Below are 3,776 nucleotides of genomic sequence, written 5' to 3'. Positions count from 1 at the left end.
AAAGGTGTGTGTGTGTCTGTGTGTGCCTGTGTGTGTGTGTCTTCAACAAGGAGAAAGGTCTGTGTGTGTGTGTGTCTTCACCAAGGAGAAAGGTCTGTGTGTGTGTGTGTGTGTGTCTTATACAAGCACAACGTTGTTTGTGTGTCTATAACAGGAAGTATGGGTGCATCTGTCTATCTGTGTGTGGGCACGCGTGTGTGTGTTTTCAATAAGGAGAAAGAATTGTCTGTGTGTGTGTGTGTGTGTGCGCGCGTGTTTGTTGGTAGGGTTTGGTTTGGTTTGGTTGTGCATGTGTGTGTGTGTGTGTTTTCAATAAGGAGAAAGAATTGTGTGTGTGTGTGTCCATCAAATGTAAATGTCTTTCTCTCTCCAGAGCACGGCACCCCCACGTCGGTGGCCTTCGTGAACTCTGACCCCTCTCAAGTGGTGGTGTCTTTTGATGGCGGCAACACGCTGCTGTACGACCTCAACACGGAGCAAAGCATCATGGCCCTGGAGACCCAGACCAAGGACGGTAAGCACACGGCCAAGTCTTACACTGTGTGTGTGTGTGTGTGTGTGTGTGTGTGTGTGTGTGTTTGATTTTGTTTGATCTTTTGTATTTATATTGAAGTGTTAATTTAGATTTAACCAAACAGATGTACAGTACTGTGCAGATGTGCATTTGCATCAGTATATGTTAGCAGGAGTATATAATGTAGATGTAGTATGTACACAGATTGGGGAGACTGGTTTTGCTAGGTGCACACTGTGTGTGTGTGTGTGTGTGTGTGTGTGTGTGTGTGTGTGTGTGTGTGTGTGTGTGTGTGTGTGTGTGTGTGTGTGTGTGTGTGAGAGTGTCTGTGTGTGTGTGAGAGAGAGAGAGAGAGTGTGGTGTTTGGTTTTGTCTAATCTGATATGTGTGTTTGTCGCCCCCTGCAGGCAGTGAGCTGATTAACCGTGTGGTCAGCCACCCCTCTCAACCCATTTCCATCACCGCACACGAGAATCGCACCATCCGATTCCTGGACAACAACACCGGTGTGTGTGTGTGTGTGTGTGTGTGTGTGTGTGTGTGTGTGTGTGTGTGTGTGTGTGTGTGTGTGTGTGAGTGAGAGAGAGAAAAAGAGTGAGAGAGAAAATGTATGTGTGTGTGTGTGTGTGTGTGTGTGTGTGTGTGTGTGTGTGTGTGCGTGTGTGTGCGCGCATGGATTGTCAGAGAGAAAAAGAGAGATTTAGATGGATAGACATAATGGTCCACATTTAGGAGGGGTGTTTTTCTGACTTCTGTACCAAATTATGATGGGATTATCCAAGATGTGTTTAAATGTTAGTCACCTGGGATTTAAATGGCAATGGAAAGGTCAGAGGGGCTTGTTTAACGGGCGTTTAATGGGCGTTTAATGCAGTTGTCTGGGAAGTTGTCAAAATAGATAGATGCGTTGCAAATACTTGAGTTTGCTCAAGAGGAGATGGAAGAACATCGTCGCCGATTCAGAGGGCGAGGGATTCAGAGTTCGTCAATAGGAGCGATCCGCCCGAAGAGTTAAGGGATATCAATTTCATAACACGATAAAGGATATCAAAAGAACCATTTCACTGACTTCTTAACCTTATGAAAATCATAAACATAAGAAAGTGATTCATTCTGAACACTTGATCGTCGATTTAGCCAAGTTTGATGTGAACAGCGAAACGAGTGATGATCATTCGTAAATAACCCTCTCTTGTCTCGTGCAGGTAAAGTGGCCACTCCATGGTGTGTGTGTGTGTGTGTGTGTGTGTGTGTGTGTGTGTGTGTGTGTGTGTGTGTGTGTGTGTGTGTTTTAACCCTCTCCTCTCTGGTCTCGTGCAGGTAAAGTGGCCACTCCATGGTGTGTGTGTGTGTGTGTGTGTTTTAACCCTCTCCTCTCTTGTCTAGTGCAGGTAAAGTGGCCACTCCATGGCGCGTGTGTGTGTGTGTGTGTGTGTGTGTGTGTGTGTGTGTGTGTGTGTGTGTGTGTGTGTGTGTGTGTGTGTGTGTGTGTGTGTGTGTGTTTTAACCCTCTCCTCTCTGGTCTCGTGCAGGTAAAGTGGTCCACTCCATGGTGTGTGTGTGTGTGTGTGTGTGTGTGTGTGTGTGTGTGTGTGTGTGTGTGTGTGTGTTTTAACCCTCTCCTCTCTGGTCTCGTGCAGGTAAAGTGGTCCACTCCATGGTGTGTGTGTGTGTGTGTGTGTGTGTGTTTTAACCCTCTCCTCTCTGGTCTCGTGCAGGTAAAGTGGTCCACTCCATGGTTGCTCATCTGGATGCGGTGACCTGCCTCACCACGGACCCCAAAGGCACTTACCTCGTCTCCGGAAGTGAGTTGGCCCTCGCACACACACACACACACCTTCTGCTCAATTACGACCACACACACACACCTTCCACTCCATTAAGACAGCACACACACGCCTTCCGCTCAATTAAGACCGCACACACATGCCTTCTGCTCAAATAAGACCGCACACACACATAGATCGGTCCATTAGGATTAACCCACCTTTATTGCATTGTACCAGCATTGGCTGATGATGTGCTGTGTGTCTCCCCCTTCAGGCCACGACTGCTCGGTGCGCCTGTGGATGCTGGAGAGCCGCACGTGCGTGCAGGAGATCACGGCCCACCGGAAGAAGCACGACGAGGCCATCCACGACGTGGCGTTCCACCCCGCTCAGGCGCTCATCGCCAGCGCAGGGGCCGACGCCCTCGCCAAGATCTTCATCTGAACACACACACACACACACACGTGCCATAAATCGTCTGACGCACAGGTGAGCGAGCACGCACACACACACACACACACACACACACACACACACACACACACATACACATACACATGCATAGTGCCATATAGCGTCTGACACACAGATGAGGGAACACACACACACACACACACACACACACACACACACACACACACACACACATACACATGTGCCATACAGCCTCTGACGCACAGGTGAGAGAGCACGCACACACACACACACACACACACACATGCATAGTGCCATATAGCGTCTGACGCACAGGTGAGCGAGCACGCACACACACACACACACACACACACACACACACACACACACACACACACAAACACACTCCACACAGTGCCAGACACACATTTGAGAGTGTGTGATGGAGTGAGTGTTGTATAATAGTCAAACGTTTTTTTACTTTTTTTTTTTTCAGGAGAGGCATCCTTACCAATGGACCAGATGAGTGGAGCACAAGACTGAACCAGTCAAACACACACACACACACACACACACACACACACACACACAGAAGGTTGGAGAGGACATCATACCCCCCCCTTCCTTGTGAATAGGTTATTTCTACAGGCCTCAGTTTCCCAAGGTCCTTTGTTTTTTTTCCCCACAATGCAGTGCACTGTGGTTGTGACATACAATACTGCTTGCCATTGGCTCTCAAACTAACCACTCGGGCTACTTCTCAATGTTCTAGATGCTTTGGAACCACACACACTACCAGACTTTTTTTCTTTTTTTTTTATGCTCACATATCTGCTTGCTGTTTTCACAAATACACACACACACACACACACACACACACACACACACGTTCAGGAACATTTCAAGCAGCACGAAGCTCAGACTGTTGGCGTGGGCCAAATGCTCTGTCCCCTGTTAGCCATTTATATTCCCTCTTTCTCTATTTCCTTTCTGTTTTTCACAAGGAATACTGTACAGTTCAGCGTCATCGCAACATGCCCAGAATCCACACGCTTTGTGTGTGTGTGTGTGTGTGTGTG

At 48.0% G+C, this 3,776-nt stretch overlaps 1 protein-coding gene across 1 annotated transcript in view; it reads left to right on the top strand.

Moving 5' to 3' along the window:
- Positions 1-3,514, top strand: part of strn4 (striatin, calmodulin binding protein 4) — a 25,124-nt gene extending 21,610 nt beyond the window's left edge. The window contains exons 14-18 of the mRNA XM_031573962.2: positions 374-514; positions 922-1,020; positions 2,233-2,319; positions 2,558-2,772; positions 3,194-3,514. Coding sequence (XP_031429822.1) covers positions 374-514; positions 922-1,020; positions 2,233-2,319; positions 2,558-2,727 — 497 coding nt within the window. The 3' untranslated portion in view covers positions 2,728-2,772; positions 3,194-3,514. The remainder of the gene's footprint in view (positions 1-373; positions 515-921; positions 1,021-2,232; positions 2,320-2,557; positions 2,773-3,193) is intronic.
- The last annotated feature ends 262 nt before the right edge of the window (positions 3,515-3,776 follow it).

Source organism: Clupea harengus, chromosome 9, assembly GCF_900700415.2.
Source record: "Clupea harengus chromosome 9, Ch_v2.0.2, whole genome shotgun sequence".
Classification (NCBI taxonomy): Eukaryota; Metazoa; Chordata; class Actinopteri; order Clupeiformes; family Clupeidae; genus Clupea; species Clupea harengus.
The sequence above is the reverse complement of the archived record's forward strand: the minus strand, read 5'-3'. Positions and strand labels throughout refer to the sequence as shown.